The sequence below is a fragment of the Triturus cristatus genome, chromosome 2_1, assembly GCF_964204655.1.
Source record: "Triturus cristatus chromosome 2_1, aTriCri1.1, whole genome shotgun sequence".
Lineage (NCBI taxonomy): Eukaryota > Metazoa > Chordata > Amphibia > Caudata > Salamandridae > Triturus > Triturus cristatus.
Window position 1 is genome coordinate 676,971,140 of NC_140581.1, and position 22,506 is coordinate 676,993,645.

The 22,506-nt window shown below is 42.9% G+C and overlaps 1 protein-coding gene across 4 annotated transcripts in view; it reads right to left on the reverse strand.

Annotated features, from left to right (window-relative positions):
* EPB41L4A (erythrocyte membrane protein band 4.1 like 4A) overlaps positions 1-22,506 on the reverse strand; it is an 821,385-nt gene that overhangs the window by 61,994 nt on the left and 736,885 nt on the right. For all 4 annotated transcript variants that reach the window (XM_085632598.1, XM_085632596.1, XM_085632597.1 and 1 more), the window contains exons 16-17: positions 11,199-11,246; positions 35-112 (exon numbers count right to left, since the gene is read on the reverse strand). In XM_085632598.1, coding sequence (XP_085488724.1) covers positions 35-112; positions 11,199-11,246 — 126 coding nt within the window. The remainder of the gene's footprint in view (positions 1-34; positions 113-11,198; positions 11,247-22,506) is intronic.

The window sequence follows — 22,506 nt, forward strand, 5'->3', positions numbered from 1 at the left end:
CCATCATGCACTTCGAACCATGCAATATCTTCACCTGTTTCTCTTTTTTCGATGCTCTCTGTTGCAATTTTCGGATTCACTGCCACTGCTGGTATTACAACGAGACCGTGATCTTCAGTGAGTAGAGACAATAAGGAGAAACAGAAAATATAACAACAAAAATTAGTAAAAGGATCGACTTCTTGCAGATGTCTTTGAAAATAATATATAGATCAGGCATTTAAAATGTTCAACAAGAACATATACTTTGAATATGTATGCCATTAATATAGCCTTTGCAAAACCTACACCTGCAGCACCAATACGGGGATGAGACTTGAACAGCGTACTAACGTACAGGTGCAGCACGGCTTCACCGACAGCGGCAGGCAAACAACTAAATATTGATTGGATGTTTTTTTTTTAAAAACATTCTTTTTATTAAACAATTGCTTGGTACACCATTGCAATAATATAGAGACCGGATGCCGTCCGGCGGTAGTGAGCAGGAGCAAGCTATACAGGACTCAATCCCCTTCCATTCCAGCACCTCCCCTGTCTCACACAATTAGTTTCTAATTTCTCCTATGGGGTCCAGATCTTTTCCCAATTTGTAGGGGATCCCTCTACTCTGGTAGACCACTTTCTTCGCCTGTTGGCACCAATCTAGTTTGCGTTCCCAGTCTCCAATCTTTGGGGGAGTGGCAATCCCCACATTCTCGCAATGCATTGAATGTTTAAGGCTTCTTCCAAGGACCAGAGCAAGAATAAAGTGAAGATGACAAAGGTAATAGATGGATGAACAGACCACAAGACACCGGTTAAGAAGGCAGCACCGAGTCGTTTTGACAGGTAGAGCGTTTGAAGAAATGAGCAGGCATCATTTTATTTTGTGTATCAATATATCTGACAAAATAAAAAAAGATTGGAGGACTCTTCATATGGCTTCACTTGAAATGTTATCATTAAAACATAATCATAATCCAGTTGAAGCGTATGTAAATGCTTTATGCGAAGAAAAAGTAGCAGTCGACGTGTTTTGCTCCAGAGTATCACCCAAAGAGCTTTTTCAAGGCTGAGAAATATGTTTATCTCGTTAGTACGGGTTAAATGTGTGATAATTACTACACCCTGTGAGGTTAATGTTCGAATGGTGTCCAAAATTGTGTGAGATTTAACTGAAACCAGAATTGAGTACAGATCCTATATTATTAGGCAAGTGTGGGAAACATCAAAGATAAGGGCAATACCGCGACCCAATGTGCAAGAGAATGTGTGAAACATGCACAGCGGTTCCACCACAGTAAAATATGAGCAATAGGCTTGTGGACGGCAACATGAAAGGTCCTTAATTTAATAGCAGCAAACTTAAGGAAAGCAGTTGAAATAGAACATCAAGTTTGCTATTCTTTTGTTGGAGGGCGTACATAAACTCCATTGGGGAAAAGATAAATCCCACCCGATTAGTTACCCACAGGTATTGGGGTACAGATGAGACCAAGGATCCATTACAAAGGACAATGTATGGGTGTACGTGAGCGGTGTTCAAGCTTCCCACCGCACATCAATAATCAACATTTAAATGTATGTGCTTTGCACAGGACAGAGGTGTGCCTGCTTGTTAATGTTGTTGGTACCCATATATGCTGAAGATTCTTCGAATATAGTCAGAGTCAAACTTAGGATGCAAACACATGTAGTCAATAGCGTGGAATAGTCAATTTGTATATAGCAGACAAAGGTATGCAAAATGGTAATAGATGACAACATAACGGTAGATTCCAAAGTATAGTAACCTTTCAGTTCATCTTGTTGTAAGTGAAATAGCTCATCACTGTCTTATCTGGAAGTACAATAAAACTGAGGTTCAGTCATGGACTTAACCAGATTAATATAATCATGTTGGTACAGCATCACAAGTCAGACAAAAGCTCTTATGGTCACCGTTTATGTCATGTAGGCTCCATGTTCACACGCAAATGTTTGAGCATTATCAAACACTGGAAGCCATCCTGAATGTTGCCAAGTATGTTTGAGGTTGGCATTCATAAGGTAAGAAAGTGAAACGTTGGTTGCCATCTTGGGTGCAAGGGCACCCTGATAGTGAAACCCGAGTATAATGTAACACGTGTCATGATGGAGTATAAAACAGTAGGCAACAGCCCTTTAGAGGCAATGGTCTGGAGACATCAAGAGGTTTACTCTGATCGAGTGCTAGTGATAGGGAACAAATGTATATGGGAAATATCATGTAAAATGGTAGACAAATCAAACCTGCATTGAGAACCATAATAAGGATGATTAAGCCCAGCATGATCACGCCTTGAGGATGCCTTAGTCCAGTGTGGAGCAAAAAAGTAGGGTGGCTTGAATGGCTTAATTACAAAGATCATAAACTGTGGTCGGAAGCAACAACTATGGCTCGGTCTACCTTATCCTTTATTGTGGTCTACAGACGGCTGAACGGGAGAGGTCACTGGTTGGTGAGTTAGAAGCAATACGTGTGCTACTGTATTACTGTTGACCAGTTGCAATACAAGCGAATTGTCTTAGCTTAGCTGATGGCCTCAGGTCAAGTTATTTAATATCGATTCTTATGTAAATAAGTGAGTAAAAGGAACCTCATGTTTCACAATAACTGTTAGTCCATCCAAGCTATTCAGTCTTGGGACAGTCAATATGCAAAGTCAATTAAAAGGGAGAGTATAGTGCATGAGGAAACAGCTCATATGTTAATTAAGCGGAGTGTTGTTGAAGTTTGATGGGACCAGGCTTGTGCAATGTCCAAACAAGTTCAATATTTAAAGAGTCATTTTATGATACTAGTTCAGACTTGATTACAATATCTACAAAAATGGTCAAAGTAATCATGTATACATATCGGCAGCTTTGTTGAGGCCAAACGCGACGATCTCTTTTTGGATCATTCGATGGCGCTCACATTTCTATAAAGGAAGTGCTCTATTAGTTCTGGGTCTTAATATCTTTACTTGCGCTGTTTCAAGAAAGAAAAGTTTATATTTATGTATACGTTTATAATATGTGGTATTTGATTACAGTAGGATGGCTAGAGGAAAAGAACTGTATATCTTCCAGGTCTCACAACAATTGTCAGCCACTTACAAAATGCAACATCAGTTGACAGAGTGAAGCAGATGATCGACATGGGAAAATAGATTATAAATCCGAACAATACAGAACAGAAACTAAAAGTACTGACTGGTGTTTTCCAAGTAAAGCTTGCAGCAGACTTCAAAGTGTCTCTAAAGATGCTAGAGATGGCATCTGTGGCGTATGATACGGTGTAATACAAAAACACAATGGCTAGGTTCCCTCCAAGTCTTCACTCATACAAAAAGAAACAATATAGCATACCCTTGCCAGAATTGTACCTCACACTCACTAGAGTCATTCAATTTAACCGATTTTTCCAACCCCCTACTGAAGTCCTTACGCCTGCGTTTTATGCCGTTGGAAGTCAATTTGTTTGAAAAAACTGATTACTTAAGTTATCTTTGCAGTGGTTTCAGCGAAGCTCCATAAAGTGAAAATCTATGAAGACTACACATATATCAATTACTACCCTTAACAAGTACTGTCAATAAAAGTAGAAGGGTGGGACCCAGTATAATAGTCTCTCCTCTCCTTCTCCTCGTCCCCTCCTGGTTCAGTCTTACCTGGGGCTTGCCTACCCATTATTCTAACTAACTCATGTGGAACTGATGAGCAGATTTGCATTTCGTTTGTACGGGTGCATTATAATCATGAGTAGTCTGCACCTGCATATAATCTTTTATTGTGTGAACATCTGTGCCATTAGCTCATGTATTGTGCTAACGTGCAAAGTTAAGTGATAGGCATATTTTCGTATAACGTGGAGAAATCAACATTGCAATTTATGATTAGATCTATCATTAGATGAAAACCCTAGCGTGAAGAATTGTGACTGTGACTAACGAATGGTATAATTCATATGTATTTATTTCATTTCTTCATTTATTTGCGAAGTTTTATATAGCACTGGCTAGACCCGGAGGCATCAGAGCGCTTTACATGAGAATCAGAACGTTACAAGTTACATAATTACATCAAGTTACAGGCTTCAAGTAAAGACATAGGAGAAAACAAAAACATGAGCTGCGGGAGAGGGAAGGAAACACAATGGGGCAACGAGGAAAACAATGTCAGATGTCCGGCTGGGGAGGTGTCGGCCGAGGGGGTGAACCAGAGCCAAAACTCCTCTATAGCTGCATAGGACAGCGCCACCGGGCATCGGCCAAGGTTGCTCGGGCTCCGAGGTAAAACATATGCTTATGCAACACATTCATCTAAATGTGCTCGGTAAAAATGATATGTATACGTGTGTTTTATGAGTTACTTGCTGTTTCTTATGTTGGCCGATTCTGTAGACCTAATGTGTATTTCTCCCTGCTGCTCTCACGATAGGTGTGCTAGTAGTGTTCTTGCATAGGCAGAATTTGTTCTTTCTAACGTTTCCCATTGCAGGTGGAGAAATGCATCTTTGTTAGGGAGAGGAAGATACATTGAACAGCGATGCTGATAAGGTGGGATGGTGTTCTTTCTCACCAGAGAGAACTTGGGAATCAAGGTCATCGAGCCAAGGCCTAGGAGCATCGCTGCCGAATGAAAAGTTGCCTACGAGGAGGTGTCTTGCGTGGGTGGGGTGATGTTGCACAGAATTATGGGAAGTCTCACACCCATTCTTGATTGGAGCTAGGGACAGAGTCTGGGGACTTCAGCCTTGCCTTGAGAAGAGAGAGCATCTGAGAACGAGCTCTGTAGCACCACGCTACTTGACCCATTCACCGTGAATGGTCTTCTTAGGAAGCCCTCACGCGCTGACACCTTTTTCGGAACTTGCCTTTGGGAATGCTAAATAGGAATGTCACTTTAACGATAGTGTAGGGACAGACTAATGGTTTTTACCTACGAACCTCCAATGAAGGAGACTCTTGCCATCGGAGCTGTTATATTCTGCGTACAGTATTTCTAATCCATTGTCTTGAAGTGTTTGTATGTCCAGTTGTTCTTGGCTTTGTAATAAACTAACTACATTTTGAATCGAGAGTCTGTGATTTTTTGGAGTCATGGTTCATTGGAACTGTAATGTATAATTGGCTAAAGATATTTTTGCTCCACTCCCCACTTTCAAGCAGACAAAAAGAGATATCTGCCAGGGGTTCCAGAGTAAGTCTAGAAAATGGAACCCGGCTCCTTCAAAACCAAAAATTATCAGGGCATCTTAAAATTTAGAATACATATTTAATAGTAATTCAAGTTGGTGTTTCCATCCCACATAATTTCGTAACCTATTTCCTTGTAAAAGAATATTTTGTAATTCAATACATTATATCTTCTGTAGGTAAATCGTAGAAACCGAATATACACATTATGCCTCGTGCAAAATATACCTGAATTATAATTGGGAGGTCATCCTTCTCGATAGAAGGAGCATGCTCAGCTATTACTTAAAATATGCAGCTATGTCAACGGAGCATTGTTATCCTCAGTAGAGCGTTTTAACAGACGTAAATTACCCAACCCACAATTATGGATCCCTGCCAAATGGAAGGACAGATAATCAATAAGGAGAGTAAACAGCAACTGGTAATGCCCATCAATCTCAGCATTCCACAGACTGTAAAATCAATCAAGTTACTTACCTTCAGTAACATTCTTTCTGGCGAATGCTCGATTTTACCGCCGATTCCCCTGCTTTTGAATATCACACAGGCACCAGACTGCCTCGCACACTGGTAGAGGGCATTGTGCAGCTCTGCGCTGACTCCATACCACCCAGAAAGTGACGGAGAGGAACCACATCTAAGTGAAACCCCTGTGTGCTGATGTCGGTTTTGTGTCTTTTCCCTTTCCCCACCCGCAGACATGGAGTGCAAAAGAAATGCAAGGCAACAGTGTTCTGATATCTAACTTGGGACCTTTGCCAATGTCGAATAGAGACCATTTGACAGAACAGGGCCGCAGGAAGGCAGTGAGGAATCTGCAGTTGAAAACATATCCCAAAGCAAAATGACACGTACTGCTGATGGATACTTCTGCTGCAGATTTATCACATTTTGAACAGATACCAAAGCACTACCTTCCGAAGGTGAAGGGTTTGTGGAATTAACTCAAATAAAAAAATCCTGTAGGACAGACCAAGCAAAGTGACCTTCTTGTCGGAACTGGCAGTCAATGTAGTAGTGCTTTGGAACATAGGTGCCGATGTCCACGTCGCTGCCTGGCAAATATCGAGAATAGGCACCCCTCATGCCATTTCTGTTGTAGCAGCCTTGGCACTGGGAATGCGCTCTCAGTACCTCAGGATGCTGTTTTTTGGCCAGTATCGCATATTGATGCAGAGGACTTTGCACCTCAACAAGAACAAGGTCCTCCGCTGCACAGCCTTCCCTTTCTTTGCTCCAGAAAACCCCATAAAGAGCTGACTGTCCACTTGATGGGCCTCAGTACTATCAATATGAGAAATGCAAAACCCTGTTTGGGTGCCTCAAATGAGGCCACTTTGCTTTCTAGGGGTGAGGGCTAGCAAAAAACACAATTAGAGTGACTGACTGCCTAATGAGGAAGGGATTTGTAACCTTAGGTAAAAAGGCAGCCTAAATCCACAGCACCAATTTGTCTGGGAAAAAGCTGGTATAGGGTGGTTGCACTCAAACCTTTCATAATGTGCCTGGGTACCACACCAGGTTATAAGATTGTCCAACCATCCACCATAAATGGATTTAGAGGAAGGGCGTGTGGCAGCCAGAATCACATCCACCACATCAGATGGCAAGTCAAACGCAGTCAGTTCCGGCTGCTTACTATCCATGCATCGAGGTGTAATTTGTGTAGGTTTAGATGAAGGATTCCGTTGCTTTTTCTGAGACAGACAGTCCTCCTGAAGTGGTAGCCTCATCAGAGGACAGAAACTCGTGTTCAGGCATTCTAGGTACCATGATTTCCTGGTCCATTCCCAACAATTAGGATGAACTTGTGCCCAATCATTCTTGATCTACAGAACCAGAGGCAGAAGAAGTAGCAGCAGAAAGGCATACAGGCATTCCTTTACCCATTCCAGCTGGAATTAGTCTACTAATGAGTGTTCTTGCAGAAGCTCCAATGCACAAAACTGTTGACACTGCATTTCTCAGAATGGCAAATAGATCTAGTCAGAGCTCTTCCCACCTATGCCCTGCACCACCACAGAAGATAGAGGCCACTGGTGATCTGCCAGACAACATCTGCTTAATTCTTCTGCATTGGCATTCTGGCCCCTGTCAGGTGGTTTGCGACTATAAAAATGTTCTACTACTCCAGCCTCCGGCAGACACACAAGGCCTCTTGACATAGGCCCAAGGATCCCACTTCACCATGTTTGTTGGAGTACACATGGCAGTGGTGCTGTCCATGAGAAATTGCACCAGCTACCCCTTGATGGATGGCAGGATAGCCTTCCGGGCCAAACGAATGGTTCATAGCTTCAGTAACTTCATGTGGAGCTGCCTCTACACTGGAGACAAGAGGCCTCTACATCTCCACAAATGACCCCCATTCCCAGTAGCGATGTGTCCATGATTTCTGTCAGCTCCTGTGTGGGGAATGGAGAGTGGTCTGCAGCAGGACAAATTGTTATTGTCTGCCACTACTACTGATATTTGTTTATCTCCATTGAGACCTGGATGGAACTTAAAAAGCAATCTTAATGTTGGGCTCACTGGAATTTCAGGTTCCACTGCAGGGCCAGTGTGCGCAGCTGACAAGGAAGAGGCCACCCTCACCAAGATCCAGGATCGAACATGAAATATTGGCATCATAGCTCAAATGAATGTCTCTGACTCACTGTGGTGAGGAAAAAGCCTTGAACCTCACCCAATCCAGGATCAATCCAAGGAATGGAAGCATTTGTGAGGGAAGCAGGCGGGATTCCGGCTCGTATATGATGAAGCCCATTAATGTTTGGCTTTCTGCCATCATCTGAAGATGGTCTATGACTGACTGCGGTGAGCCCAGTTTCAGCAGCCAGTCATCAAGGTATGGGCATACAGGAACTCCTGACCTCAAATGAAGGGCAGTGACCACCACCATCACTTTTGTGAACACCCGTGGGGTGGGGGTGAGGCTGAAGAGGAGTATGGAAAATTGAAAATGTTTCTTGATCACCATGAAATGCAAGTAACGTCTGTGAGACTGCAGAATGGGTATATGAAAACACAAGTCAAGTAATACAAGACACCACGCAATCCCAGGTCCACAGCAGATAAAATATGAGCTAACGTAAGCATTTTTAATTTGTCCTTCCTCAGGAAGGTCTTCAGGAGTCGAAGGTCAAGGATAGGCCTGATGCCTCCATCATTTTTTGGGACGAGAAAGTAGTATGAATAGCTCCCATTCTGAGCCTGGCCCCCTCTTGCACGCACCTTTAAATAGTAAGAATTGTACCTCCTGCAGCAGGATAAATAGATGCTCCTCCAAAATCTGTAATGGTGCAGGAGGAATGTTAGCTGGTGAGAAATGAAAGGCAGGGCATAGCCCCTTTGGATAATCTGTAAGATCCATGTGTCGGATATGATGAATTACCAACCCCAGAACAAATATAGATTCCTGCCTCCCACCAGTCAGTCGAGAAACACTGAGGGGAAACTAAAGTGTCTAGGTTGCTGGTGTAGTTGGGGATGTGGAGATGGAGGACTGATGCACCTGCAGGCCTGTGCGATGTCTGCCAAAGTTGCGCCCCCTGACCCCGAGTGGGAATAGTAATTTTTACCTCTCCACTATCCAACACTTTCCCTACTGTTGCATTCACTGGAGTGGGAATAAAAAATGTTATCCCTCCGCTATCCAACACTTTCCCTACTGTTGCACTCTTTGGAGTGGGAATAGTTATTATTTCCCCTCAGCTATCCAACACTTTCCCTACTGTTGCTCTCACGGGAGTGGGAATAGTAACTTTTACCCGTCCGCTATCCAACACTTTCCCTACTGTTGCACTGCTTGGAGTGGGAATAGTAATTTTTACTCCTCCACTATCCAATACTTTTCCTACTGATGCATTCTTTGGAGTGGGAATAGTGATTTATTTCCCCTCCTCTGTCCAACACTTTCCCTACTGTTGCTCTCACTGGAGTGGGAATAGCAATTTTTACCCCTCCCTATCTAACACTTTCGCTAATGTTGCACTCACTGGAGTGGGAATAGTAATTTTTACCTATCCCCTAGCCAACACTTTCCCTACTGTTGATTCACTGACATGGGAATAGTACTTTTTACCCCTCCGCTACCCAACACTCTCCCTACTGTTGCACTCTTTGGAGTAGGAAAAGTAATTTTTTCCCCTCCGCTATCCAACACTCTCCCTACTGTTGCTCGCACTGGAGTGGGAATAGTGATTTTTAGCCCTATGCTTTCCAACACTTTCCCTACTGTTTCACTCGCTGGAGTTGGAATAGTAAATTCAATTATTTTGCTATCCAACACTTTCCCTACTGTTGCACTGATTGTATTGGGAAATGTAAGTTTATATATTTTGTAACAGTTTAATCTTTTAAATTATTGTAGAATGTTTTTTATATTTTAAATTATTGATATATATATATATAATTTTAAATAACTTTAAAATTTTAGAATAAATTAAAGATAATAGTTTATTAAATTATTTTAAAATAAAAATATATATGTGTATACATTATTGTTTTTGTGTTTATTTTTTTATTGAGTTTATTTGTTATATTTTGGTAAAATGTATATTCAAATTTAATGTATTTTGTTAAAATTAATATTAATATTTAATATATTTAATATATATTATTTTATTTTATATATATATTTAAATCGATATTTTTTACCTCTATATTTGTTACATCGATATTTTTGATTCAATATTTTTATACTTACCTGTGTAGGTATGTGAGTCGATATTTTTGTATTGTTTTTTTTCTTTTGATATTTTTAACATCGATGTTTTTGTCATCGATATTCTATCAGTAAACCGTCTACAGCATTACTGGCTGGGAAGATCGCACTGCTTATAGACTAAGCTCCTGGAATAACTCCTAAATCTTCAGAACTGATGGGGGATTGTTTTGCAGGAGTCAAAAGCTCCAGGAAACATGCTGTGGCCATACTATCTTTAGACAGTTCCATATCTATCAATGATGCCTGCACATCACCAGAACGAGCAGAACAGTGGTACTAACTGCTCTACCAATGTAATCTGTGGTGCCAGCCTCTGTGGATGACATATTTTACAGCATCCTGCCCATCATGGATTGTCGTAGCAAGATCACTCTGACCAAGTCATATAAGGCTTGTATATATCAGTTTAATAGGTTATGTTTATGGACCACAGTGCCGAACTGGCAGAAGAAAATATTGCACAACAACAGCATCCGTTCTGTTGGATTCTCAATCCGAGGGATTAGTCAGAAAAGTATTAGGGCTAAGCTTTTTGGTCAAAACCTGTACAATGAAACTGTCCAGGGTAGGGTGCCTGGTGAGGAAATTTAGATCTCAAGGCACAGGCCTGTATCGTAGGGCTGCCTGCCCCCTAACGCTCATGACACAGCTTGAATCCTGTTGTCTTTGGTGGGGAAATCGTGCCCTTGCACACTGAAAAGTTTTTGGAGTTGATGGAAGACTAACAAAGTTTGGGAGTGTAGCACAATTAAGGCCCAGGAAGAGGCTGAAAGAGAAGAGCTGATGTCAGAGTGCATGGTGGTGCTCCTCAGCGTCACTCTGGGGCGGTATGAAGCCAGTGTAGAGTCACACAATGCCACATAGTGGCACGAGAGAGCACTGATGAATAATTCTCTGTGTTCAGTCTGGGCCTGAGGGATATTTTAAAGGTGATGAATCTGCAGTTAGAAGTATCCATCAGAAGTGCCTGATTTCTTGCCCACATTCACTACAAAAAGGGAACTTTTTTAGTCATTGCTAGGTGTGACATATAAATCAAGCTGCGAACTAGAACAGATATGACCAGTGGTACATGTAATCTAAATATGTATGAATATTCTAAAAGTATGGTAATTACTTTCTTAGCAATGGCTTAAGTAGCTACTTAAATACTGCTTCTCGAATCACCATACAAATTATTTTACTAAATCTATATATGGTTCTTCTAAACAATATAAGCATTATAATCTCAACAGATCACTTAACCTACAGCCTCTTCCATGTTCTATCACTAAATTACATACCTCCTTCTTTGTTTTAGATCGGAGGACTCTCCACTGTTTTGACCTTTCCTGAAAAAAGACCAAGAAAATCATTTTAGTGTAAAATCCAACTTACCAGCGGCAAATGACAAGCTCATAAAACCATATCACACTCCAATTCCTCTAAAGAGGAAATAATATTATTCTGCGCATGCACATATTTTGAAATAAGGATTACAGCTCAATACGGGTCTGATGTTTAAAAAACACAAAAACGTTTTGTGGTTGCAAAGAATTATATTTGCAACATCACAGACTTTGGCTTTGCCACCACAAACAGTTACGTCACAGTGTATTAAGTTACTTGAGTTGGAAAAGTATGCCTGGATCACAAAACAACTTTAGAAACTCATTCATAATTGCACATAAGAGAGGATGTGAAAGGAGTGCCCCCCCCCCCCCTCTGTTTGCACGTCACAATGTAAGACGTCAATCACAGAGAACACAGGTAAAGTGGCAAACCATTTATCAGCTGCTGACCCCCGACTTGGGGTGGTAACCAATGCACAAAGGTGAAGCTGTGTCCATGAGACGCCCCCCCCCCACTTTAAGAAAAACATATGAAAACGCTTTGGGGGAGCTGACACTGGCCCAGGGGGGCACTGCACGCTCACTCTGTTGTCATTCATTCCAAGTGAATATTTTAAGAGGGCATGGGCTTTTTAATGTTCACTTTGAAGGAATGCTAACGCTGCAATAAAGGTCTTCTGTCCCTCACAGGCCTCCATCCCCACATGCACAGGCATTCACAGGGGATCACAAAAGGCCCCATCTTCATCAATATTCATCGGCAGGAGGCTTTGTGACCTCCTGCAAATATACATTTTGCATAGCGACAGATCAGAATAACAGTTGGAGCGCAGGATGAGGCCCGGTCGGTGTACAATTTACACGTACTTGTTTGCGAACAGGGATTAGTAAAACAACCCTCATATTCTCTGGACTCTAGACAGCTGGGACATTAGTATGCGCGGTTTTCACATTGAAATATAATATTTTCAAAATCTATTCAGTTATTTATATTTGTATCAGTGCATCGCGCCTACAAACTTCGTGCAGCAGATTCTAGGCACTTGGTACTCAGAACTTGAAACAACATGAAATAAACGCAGTAGCCATAATGTTGACATTTTTATAAGCACCTCCGTGGCACTGGCAGTGCATGCCACCCTCTCCATGCAACCCCTTCCAGAAAGGTATGGGACCCGCCAATAGATAGGATTCGAATGCAAAAGAGCATTGTTAGGAATAACCCTGTAACATGTCATGGGAAGTGTTGAATGGCGCTGCTTTGTATTTGTTTCACTATTCACAACGAAGGGTGGCTTTTTTGGTTGTCTTTGGGAATTGTTTTTTTGTTGGTTGTCTTTGGGATTTGTTTTTTGTAGCGTCCAAGCTTTGTGGCCCACGTCTTTATTCTTCGACATGCCACTGTTAACTGAACGTTCTATGTCATAAACTTTATTGATCACACCCAGAGACACCGAAACACCGCCCAACGGGTTACGTAACTTTGTAAGAAGTTCACCGAGGACCACAAGGGTCCAGCAGCACATGATCAGATGACACTACACGTTTCATAGCATGTGAGAGCTTGTGATGTCTCAAACATTTTAAAGAGTTGTTCCTACAGACATCCTTTGTGAAGATACACTTGCATGCATGATGATAAGGAATGAATATTGAAGAAACCTTGTAGGTGGGTGCCTACTGAAGAATATATTGAATTATGAGAGAAACACCATCTACTTGAAATAAAACTATTATTTATTTTTAACATGCGTATTAAGCACAAACAATCCACAGAGGCACCTCAACAGGCATGCTGGTTTTCAAAGGAAATGTGTCATGTGGACTAGGGCAGCCTCAACATAAATCAGAGTGGATCTGGGACTGTAACACTGCTGAAAAAGGGGGGACAGGTCTGATCATGGAATGGCCTGGATTAGTGTCCCAAAGGCTTGAAAAACACACCGCTCACCTTATATTAAAGATGCGCTGACAGTGGCACGTCTGGAAAAGAAGGAACCTCTGTCTGTATAAGAAGCAGAACAACTGTGCTCTATTGCCAAAGATTTAGCCTCGATTACAATGTGCCTACCAAAACTGAGACCGCCAACATCCTGCTTTATCACCGGCCTAAGCGGTCACTTGCAGGCTGGCATTGCTACTCCCTGTCAGCTGCTTGTAGACCCAAGAGTCATGAAGCTAGTGTGCTGTTGCCTTTGGAGTTCAGGAGAGCGGAAGCCAGAAGGATAATGGAAGTAGCTCTTCTGAGACGACCAAGCTCTTCACCCCGCCACAAAGTCCAGTAGCAGCACTTAGTATGTCTTCGGAATGTTCTACCATTTCCCATTGGTTTAAGTGACTTCTATGCAAACAGTTTACTCTAGTGACTTCCATCCATTGTTACTATTTTAATTCTTTTATGATATTGGTTTACTGATTCTCTTAAATGAACTGCTTTTGAATATTTCATCCTACAGTACTTCTCAGAGAATCAGAGGGAGTTATGTCCATGCTACGAAAGCTAACAAATTACAGAATTTTAAGGTGACCGTTGACTTGTATCTTAGAGTGTTGTAGGAGTTCAGGCAAAGCTAACATAAAGGTATCTAACCTCTACCCCATTCCTGCCCCGTCTGCTATATTTTGTACAGGTTACCAATGATTAAAATGTCTTTGTTTTGCTTGCAGTTTAATTATGATTCAGAACTTTAAAAAAATATTAAGAATATTCATGCTCACATCAATTACGGGTAAACGACATTTGTTAATGTGTGCAGACTAGGCAGATGACTTCTAAACCGATGCCATGGTGCCCTACACACACACCTCACTGCAGGACCAACTCCAATGACGAGGTTCCTCTCTGCCACAGCTTGTTTAGAGGTTGCACTGTCCCTGGGGCTTCAGAATGAAGGTCACATTCTTCACTTTGAAAACCCACAGTACTGTTGGGGACCTAGATGATATATTGGCTTAGTTTATGGATTTTACCTCCAACCACCCTTATTGTTAGAATATTATCCACAGAAGAGCAAGCATCATAAGAAGGGGGCTATGTCCAAATACAGCTCTTTGAGATTGATTTTCTTCAAAGTCAAGCTATTCAACTAATGTGTGATCCATGTATTAATTAAACATATTTGTATAGCACGGACCTACTCAGATCGTCAGCAGAGTGCTTCACCATGAATATGAATACAATATAGATAAGGAGTCAGATGAACACTAAAGATGGTAACGTCAAACGTCAGATGTGAGTCAATGTGGGTGGGGAGCACACAGTGACAAAACTGAGTTTCACTCTAAACGGCAGGTATAATGAGAAAGTTATGTCTCATACTTAAGCTTTGAATAGGGGGGTCTTCAGGGTTCTTCCGAATGACAACAGAATATCATGAAGCCTGAGATCCTCTGGCAGGTTGTTCCAGAGTCTTGGCGCTTGATACGTGAAGACTTGGTTCAGGATTTTGGTTTTCCTTACTTTTGTGATGTCTAGTATAAGTTGCGATTTGCTTCTGGGCTTCTCTTTTCTCTGGTGATCTTATGTTTTTCACCTAAGTAGGAGAGTACATCTGGATGAAAAGTTCTGTGTGCTATGCATGACTTTTAATTGGATTTAAGTGGATTGGGACATTCAGGGGCAATCCCTCATTGTGAGGTTGACATGGTCAGGTTTCTTGACGCCCTTGACAAGATGTCATGCGGCATGTAGGTCATGATGTGAGTCTAGTTTTAGGAAAACAGGTAAGTCTTGCATTACTGCGACGGAGGTGAAAGAGGACCAGGGCATTAATAATGGTTCTTGAGGTCTTCGGTTGGGGTGAAGGGCTTTTGTTTTCAGAGGAGGTGGAGCTAAAATTGAGCTATTTTAGCTATCTGGAAAATGTTTATACTCAGAAAAACATTTTGTAAAGTGGTAAATTCCAGGGACTGTGCACCAAGGACCAAGGTGTCAGCGATGCCCAGGTCAGTTAGACACATTATCCAAATATGGACCAGGAGTGAACGGTGTTGGAAGGATTCAATTTTGGAGGAGTTGAGTTTGAGAGGCAATGTGTTCATGTATTTCAAAAGATTCTACAATAATATTTATTGGGTAGCAATAGGTTTGATAGCTTAAGGTACATTTGGGTGTCATGTGAGCACAGATATATTCTTTTCCATTCAGTGTGCAACATTGGTCCTAAGATTGCATTTAAAGGCAGTCACGGCCGGCATGGCTCACAGGTAGGAGGGGGTGGGTGCGGGGGGGGGGAGGGGTACGGGCGAGTGATCATGCGGGGAGGGGGGTTTTAACAATAAAAAAGTACCTTTCCTGGGTCCCGCCTATTCCAGGCTCTGGCACCTGCTCTTGCTTTCCTACCTCCGCAGCAACAGAAAGCAGGTAGTCTCCCTTCCTCTCCGAAGCCAATCATAATGCTGCACTGGCAGCGTTGTGATTGGCTGGGACGCCGACCGCACAGGCGTCTATGAGGAGGCCAATTTCTCCAAGTAGGCTGCATGCAGCCTACATGGAGAAAATGGAGAGTGCACATAACTGGTTTGGTAGGTCCCAGAGGGCCAACCAAACAGTCATGGCCCACAACATTGGGCTAGCCACTCCTCCCCTGCCCTGTTGCAGTACCGGCCACCCCCAACAAAACCCTTTTCCTGCTTTCTTGCAGTGCGAGAAGAAGAAACATACAATGGTATTTATAATACCATTTTATGTTTCTGCTTCTCGCACTACGAGAAAACAGTGGGGCGACGATCCTCCGCCCACATGGAGAAGCCGCCCCTGTTTAAAGTCTGAATAGAAGAGAGAGTTCAATCACCTGTCATTATGCGCAGACAACTAGAGCTGAGTCAGTGAGCATCACAGTACTAGCCATTAGCATGCCTATCGCAATGAAAAGGATTTAATAGCCTTTCTGATACTCCTCAGGGAGGTGAGTCATTGAAGCTCCAGGGACACGATGTTCAACAGAGCCTGAAAATTATAAAATAATAATAAACATTGAGTTTTCTGAGTGAGCCAGAGAATGCTGATGAGAGAAGAAAGTGCTATGAAGTCAAATCTGAAACTTGCAGGAAGCCAGCTAGGCTATTTATTTTAAGGGCTTGCTGACCACCAATTGACACTTGAAATTTACAAACTAGGAAAAGAGAGCCACAAAATGGAATCATAGGTTTGGGGGTTTAAGCTAAACAGAATGATTAGTAAAATGTCAAAAATTCTAAAGTTGTGTCTGAAGATCAACCACTATTTATCTCCCTATTTCAAATGCATTGGGCCCAACATAACTTTCTTCACCCAAGAAACCCAGAACTATCAAGTAGAATCTGCCATGGAGGGACAGATGATAAGGTTCTTCTAGGCCACACAGCTCGCTGAGGATGCCATCTTATGGATTTTTGGGTTCCAACAAGACATATGTTGGAGACCGCCGTTTAGAACAACTTTGAATGTATTGCACATTTTCAGCTAATCCAAGCCCTTGTGATGCCAAAGAATGTTGAGCTATGTTAAACTTTCAGAAAGGACTGCACACAAAACAGCTGAAGGAGTTCAAACTGCCCAGAGAACACCAGCTAATTTGAAAAAAGGAAAGTTTAAACGTGCATTGATAAAGCCTTGTTTGCGCTTGGATCTAGGTACTTTCGCCTTCCAACATCAATATTTTACATCTAATTCGATGTCTAATCAGTCTGTCTGTCCCATTGTAGGAAGGAAATGGTAATGGTGGCTTCGTGGATTTTCAGCAAACTAGTGCATATTGCTAAATAAAAGGTATAAATATAGTGCTTTAAATTGTGGCTTTAATTACCTGATATTCGTAATAACAAATAAACCACCCTTCCGACCTGCAACAGTGAAAATCATAACACTGCTCTGATGATTTTAACAGTCCATCAGATCAAATTTGACCATTTTCTCCTTAATCCTCTTCCTCTGCTTGTCACTCCTCTCCTCTATGTGTACACCTGTCTAGCTAAACAGTGACCTCTGATGGTTGAGTAAGAGAAATGTGAGGGAGTGGAACACCACAGAAAGACATGGAGGTTAAGAGAACAGTTTAGTAAGAGTGCTGAAGTAGAGGAAGGAGCAAGATAGAGATAAAAAGAGGTAGCGCAATAGATTATCTAGAGAGAGACAAAAGGTAAACCGAAATGTGAAGGAGGCATAAAAATACAGAGGTAGAATGAGGAAGAGGTGGGGAAGAAAAAGAGAGGATGAGAAGGTTTTAAGGGAGGAAGAAAGATCTAAAGCTGGGGAGAAGAAGATTTAGAGAGTGGGGTGTGATGAGGTAGGCAGTGAGGTATGATAGAATGAGAACTGAGTTCGAGAGAGGTAAAGGATAGTAGTGGTAGACCAGTAAGGAATTGTGGGGCATAAATAATGAGAAAGGCCGGTCTTCTTTAAGCAGGAAACTTCTTTATGTCCAACCCTGTGTACACCTGTCAGCTCTCTACTCAAACCCCCTAGCAACTGCCAACACATACAAATATGAACGACATTCGAATATCAGGTTCCATGACATCACAAACCATGATGTAACTTGGAATCCTGAACTACAATACTACACAAATGTCCCTCTTTAGCAAAATTAAAAATAATAGTAATTTACAATAAGGAACAAGAACAATTTGATTAAATACATTTGAAAGAATACAAAAAGCAAACAAAAAAGCGTGGGTCTCATTTGAAAATATAATACCCAGTCCAAAATATAATCCTTGAATTTGGTGGGTAACTGGAGGTGAATGTTTGCATAGTTCAGCATTCCGTCCATCATCTGTTCTTTTTGCTTTTGTCACCCAAAGTGGGAAGGGAATGCCCAGACGTGGCTCCCGTGCTCAATGTGCCATTGAATTCAAGCTAGCCTGACTGATGAGAGGTGATACCCCAAACCTGGTCCCAGGATGATTGTTTACGGTCCAGGGAGGACTTGCACCAGTACAATTCGACTCTTATGGTAGTAGGTTTAAGACAATCTTTTAAAGAAAGCTATCCTAGTGGTAGCTGTGGAGAGCAGCCTTCAGGCTAAGTCTTTAGAGGAATGTAAAGCAGCTTGTTTTACCTTATAATCTCTTAAATTACTAAATGAAAGGACACCACACAGGTATATATATCAAATATATATGTATTTATTACTAACAACTCTCTGCTAATCTCTTTATGAGATTAGAAGTCAGGAACATATGCGCAAATCAACATTTCACAACAAGTTAAGCACAAATATGGCTGGGGCCCTAGGGGCGTACCAGACCATATACTAAAAAAGAGCCTTAGAGATAACGACTTGCAAGGGGACAAGGCCTTGGGCCTTCAGAAGTACTGGGGCCTCACTAATCCACCCAAGGCAGATAAGTAAAGGACCCACGGGAGACCTATGCAGTGTGAGAACACAGCCGCGGATCACAATTGACTTTAATGGAGCAAGTCGCGATTGGAAATTTAGAGTTTAAGGATACTTTGGGAGAGTCTACAAGCAAGTCACTTACAGGATAAGTAGTTCTAGAGCCAACACCCACAGGAGCACCGTAGTGCTGGAGTTACTTCACCCAGGGAAGCCGGGTGCATAGGTGTCTTTTGGTGTCGGGTCGCAGCGTTGTTTTCAATGGGAGCCAAAGAAGACTTGCTGCTTGTGAAGACAGGAGAAGTGTCCGGTGGAATCCAAGGCTGGATTCAGAAGAAGAAAGACCTGAAAGCAGAGGGGACAGTGTTCAAAGTCACTTGGCAGTGACCCGGGGCAAGGAAGATGGATGCCCACAGTCGTCGGGGGATTTCAGGTGATCCACGGGTGTCTTGACTCTTCAACCACGAGGTCCAGAAGGCGTCGACGACGACCAGGAGCTGGGTTCGGCGTGTGCCACGAAGTCTGCAGCTTACTGCGGTGTCGGCGACCAGATTGGAGCCAACAAGCCTTGGCACCAGCAAGTCTCGTGGAAAGTCTAAAAAGTCAGCGGTGCAGACCAGCAAGGTCTGAGGGACTCACCCAGCGAGGGTAAGTCAGGGCAGGCCTGGAGCAACCAGGGGAGCCCTTTGGAACTGTAGAAAAGTCTTCTGGGGACCCACAAGTCAACCGGCAAGAGATCGCGAAGACGCCTCGGAAGGATTCACTTAACAGGGGCCCACGGTCACTCGGGATGGGGTAGGCCTCTGATCCTTGGTGGAAATCCTGCTGGAGACTTGGACCACACGTGGTCCAATGCACAAGTTCGTAGAACGTCGTGAAGGGGTTGCACGGTACCCAGGGATTTTGGTTCCTCGTCACTCGTGGGGTCCACTTGCCTCAGCGTCGCTGGGGACTCACAATAGCCTTGGAGAAGTCAGGAAACCCTCTTCCTAGGATGCAGGGACTTCGGACTCCAGCAGGAGCGGGAAAGTTTGCGACCGTTGATTGCGAGATTGGGTGCCTGTCAAGCAGAGGAGTCACTCCTTGACTCCAAGGGAGATTCTTCAGTCTTCCAGAGGTAGTGGAACGTCGAAGGTCCAGGATTCTTCTTCAGAGCGTCGTCCAGGGATATCTAGTTTGCAATGGCAAGGGTTCCCTAACTTATACTGAAAGGAAGGGAGGGACTAGCTCTATGACCCCACCTATGGGAGGGTCAGGGGAGTGGGTGGCTACACCCACTTTCCTTTGTCCAGTTTCGCGCCAGAGAGGGGCAGGTAGCCCCTGAGCCGGTTTGAACTGGTGTATGCACAGAGGAGCCTACTGCTCTCCCGGTGCAGGACTTCAAAGCACTCTAGGAGTGCACCCACCCAGCCCCAATACACTAAACCCTGTCTGGGAGGTGGTTACACCTCCCTGTGACAGGATGCCTATTGTTGGGCCTCCTCCATTGTGAGTTCCGGTCATCAGCAGGAGGACAGCCCAGTGTCTGTGACTGGTGGTATCCATTTTGTGATGCCAGGGCTCTTCAGGATTCTATGATGTATCCAAAGTAGGTACATGTCTATCCCTCCAGAAGGGTGGGATCATAGTCCCACACCAGTTACTGGTGTGGGGGTATGATTCCAAAGCTTTGACACCAAACACGACATGTTTGATGCAGCCATCCCACAGTTAGCATTTACCGCAAGGTTATAATGCACTTAAGAGTATATGGTTTGACCGCATTCACAAACAGCCCCAGAGAATGGACTCTGAGAGCTGCAGAGGGGCCCTGCTCAGGCAGAGGCACCCCCTCACATGGAAACCAAGCACCCTGCCCTCAGGATTGATAGGGCCTGCCTTAGGGGTGACTGATAGGATTAAATGTGTGTGCAGGGAGAGATATAGTGAACCTATATCTCAGTGATGAGTGCTAACACTACCTCACCCAGGCTGCAGTAGCAGGACTGTGGTGTCAGATTTAGTCTGCTTCCCAGGGGTGGCATAATACATGCTTCAGCCCCTGGTAGGCCTGTGAAGTACCTATGCCCTTGGTACCTAAGGTACCATATACTAGGGGCTCATAAGGTACCACAGTATCCAATCACTAGTGCACCTAATATGCACTCCAAGTTGTTTAGAGAGAACAGAGAGGCTGGGGCCCTGATTAGCAGGGTCCCAGCCAGACTATAGCCAGAAACCAGTGTAAACATAAAAAAAAAAAGTGGGGGCAACATAAGAGGCAGATCCTACTCCCCTACAGCAATGTTCAGCATTCCGTCCATCTGTTTGTTTTGCTTTTGTCACTAAAAGTGGGAAGGGTATGCCCAGATGTGGGTCCTGTGCACTACCATTGAATTCAAGCTAGCCTGGCTGATATGAGGTGATACTCCAAAACCGGTCCAAGGATGCTTGTTTTCTAGCTAGGCAGTTCGGGCTGGACTATTCTCTTGAGGCACAGGGTCGAGACTGATTTGCATTTGGCTGGGTCCAAACTGGGGTGGCGTGGTGAGCAAAAAAACAATGGATTCAACCCAGAAGACTGGGGATGAATGTATGCATTGTTCAGCATTCCGTCCATCATCTGTTCTTTTTGCTTTTGTCGCCCTAAGTGGGAAGGGTATGCCAGGACGTGGCACTGCTCACTCTACAAAAATAAAATTCCCTTTTTTAATAGGTTTGTCAGGGGTCTAGTTTTGTCTGCAAAATGGGGAACACATTTTGAATAATACTTGGCTAACCCCAGGAAGGATCTCAACTGTTCTTTATTACTTGCAATGGGAGCTTCCTCAATAGCCTTAAGCAGCTTTAATTTGGGGTTGATTCCATCCTAAGATATGCGGTGTTCTAAGTAGTCCACCCCAGACTGTTCAAATTTCCATTTGTCTCCCCTCAAAGTTGCTCCTTGGTCCTGCAAAATTTGCAAAACCGTGTACAAGCGTATGTTAGGCTGTTAGAGATCTTGGCCAAAAATCAGTATATCGTCCTGGAAACATGGATACCCTCACAATCATTGAATATTTCCTTCATAAGCTTTTGGAATACTGATGAGGCATATGCAAGTCTGAAGAGCATTCACTTAAAATGGAATTCTCCTTCTAGAGTCACAAGTGAGGTCAAGTGTCTCGACTCCTCACACGCATTTTTTGCTGAAGCCACATAATTGGGAATTCCACACCTAAAGCACACAGTAAAGACACCAATTTTATTTCATTTGCCTTCTAAAAGGATGTGTAACTTCCTGTCTTTACATCCTTCCTTTGCCTGCAGGGCTTTCACACCTTTAAAAATACTAGTATTACTATAGCCTGACAATTCCTTCAAGTATGCATCCAAATTCTCTACTGCCCTAGCTATGGTGATCGCCATTTCTGAACTAGGATCTTCAGTAGAAAGCAGTCTTTCTTGGGTTTTTTCGCTGTGAGTTTTTTTGATTAACAGGTCACAAATTATTTCATTCCTGTACTCCCTACAAGGGACCACTAGTTGACATAGGGCTGGCACAAAATCATCAATAGATTTGCCTTGCTGTTGGTCCCTTTGTAAGAATGTATGTCTCTCCAACACAACGTTCCTTGAGGGAGAGACTCTCTTGTCCAAAGTTTTCATAACAGAAGCATACTTGTCCAACACGTCTACTGCTACTAACTAGCAGGATGCCCCTTCCTGGTGTAACTGCACCTTTACTTTTATTTTAAAATGTATCTACCTTCTGGGACCAAATTGTGTATGTGTAACTTTTATTTTAAAATGTATCTCCCTTGTATCTACCTTTTGGGACCAAATGGTGTATGTGTAACTTCTTTTCTTTTTGTTGATGAATGTTTCACTAACAATGGAGTCCAATTATGCCTCAATAAAGGGGGTGTATCAGGTGTAGATAAAAATGCAGGAGGTGCTCCAATACTTTTCATTTTAAAATA